Source organism: Rissa tridactyla, unplaced genomic scaffold (genome assembly GCF_028500815.1).
Source record: "Rissa tridactyla isolate bRisTri1 unplaced genomic scaffold, bRisTri1.patW.cur.20221130 scaffold_37, whole genome shotgun sequence".
Classification (NCBI taxonomy): domain Eukaryota; kingdom Metazoa; phylum Chordata; class Aves; order Charadriiformes; family Laridae; genus Rissa; species Rissa tridactyla.
Window position 1 is genome coordinate 829,991 of NW_026529584.1, and position 1,801 is coordinate 831,791.

General features: G+C 49.5%; 1 protein-coding gene across 1 annotated transcript; it reads right to left on the bottom strand.

Annotated features, from left to right (window-relative positions):
- Positions 1–629: 629 nt before the first annotated feature.
- On the bottom strand, positions 630–1,583 carry LOC128903484 (olfactory receptor 14J1-like). The gene has a single exon (XM_054187497.1). The coding sequence runs from the start codon at positions 1,566–1,568 to the stop codon at positions 630–632; it is 939 nt and encodes a 312-aa protein (XP_054043472.1). The 5' UTR covers positions 1,569–1,583.
- Between the last annotated feature and the right edge of the window lie 218 nt (positions 1,584–1,801).

Here is a 1,801-nt window from a genome sequence, read left to right on the forward strand (position 1 = left end):
AGGTAAAGCCAAAGCTGCGTGTGTAAGCAAAGCAAAATAAAGCATTCATTCACGGCTTGATTTTCTGCTGCTGCCTTTATTTTGTTTCAAGTATGGAGGGAGTCTGGCTTCTCATGTACATCAGGTCATTGGGCAAGAAACAACACCTGAATGCTTAAGAAGTGAGATTAGGAAAAATATTATTGGAAGACTAAAAAAAGAGCACGAGAGAAAAAAGAGAAACAGAGAAAGAGAGGAAGGAAAGCAAGGAATGAGAGCAAGGAAGGAAAGCAAGGCAGGAATAAGGAACAAAACAAGGAAGGAAGCAAGAAATGAAGGAAGGAACCAACGAACGAATGAACAAAGGAACGAATGAACAAAGGAATGAAGGAACAATGGAACGAAGGAATGAAAGGAAAGAAGGAAGAAATGGAAGGAAGGAAGGAAGGCAGGCAGGCAGCAAGGAAGGAAGGCAGCAAGGAAGGAAGGAATAATGAGAGAAAGAAAGAAAGGAAGGAAGGAAGGAAGGAAGGAAGGAAGGAAGGAAGGAAGGAAGGAAGGAAGGAAGGAAGGAAGGAAGGTTATGAACAAAAGGTCGTCCTGCTGTTTTCAGTGAATATGCTGGGAGTCATAGGAGAAAGACAGTTACCTCATCGTTGCTGAAATACAGTATATTGCAATAGTTTCCTAAGGGCATCCCTGAGCTCCTGGTTCCTCATGCTGTAGATGAGGGGGTTCACTGCTGGAGGAACCACCGAGTACAAAACTGACACCACTAGGTCTAGAACTGGAGAAGAGACAGAGGGGGGCTTCAGATAGGCAAACATGCCAAAACTGATAAAGAGAGAGACCACGGACAGGTGAGGGAGGCATGTCGAAAATGCTTTATGCCGTCCCTGCCCAGAGGGCATCCTCAGCACAGCCCTGAAGATCTGCACATAGGACACCACGATGAAAACAAAACATGCAAAAGAAAAAAAGGAACCAAACACCATAAGCCCAACTTCCCTGAGGTAGTCTGATTGTGAGCAGGAGAGCTTGAGAATCTGGGGGATTTCACAGAAGAATTGGTCCACAGCATTGCCTTTGCAGAGAGGTATTGAAAATGTATTGGCAGTGTGCAGCAGAGCATGGAGAAAGCCACTGCCCCAGGCAGCTGCTGCCATGTGGACACAAGCTCTGCTGCCCAGGAGGGACCCATAGTGCAGGGGTTTGCAGATGGCAACATACCGGTCGTAGGCCATGACGGTGAGAACACAATATTCTGATGTTATCAAAAGTAGAAACAGAAAGACCTGGGCAGAACATCCTGAGTAGGAGATGGCCCTGGTGTCCCAGAGGGAATTGGCGATGGCTTTGGGCAGAGTGGTGGAGATGCAGCCCAGGTCGAGGAGGGCGAGGTTGAGGAGGAAGAAGTACATGGGGGTGTGGAGGCGGTGGTCACAGGCTACGGCAGTGATGATGAGGCCATTGCCCAGGAGGGCAGCCAGGTAGATGCCCAGGAAGAGCCAGAAGTGCAAGAGCTGCAGCTCCCGCGTGTCTGCGAATGCCAGGAGGAGGAAGTGGGTGATGGAGCTGCCGTTGGACATCGCATCCCTTTGTTCCCGAGGTACTGCCAAAGGAGGAAAGCCCACTCACAAGTCAGGACAGCTCTGAGCAAATCTCTTCCCATTGCCTGCCCTTCCAAACCCAAGCTGCGGAAACACACTGTGCCTGCGTCCTTTTTTCCAGGAGCTTTCTGCATTGCCCTTGTTGGAGCTCTCATTGTTGCTGGCCAAGTGTGCCGTGAGGAGCAGAGCTCTGCTTGTGGGCTCCCAAGGAG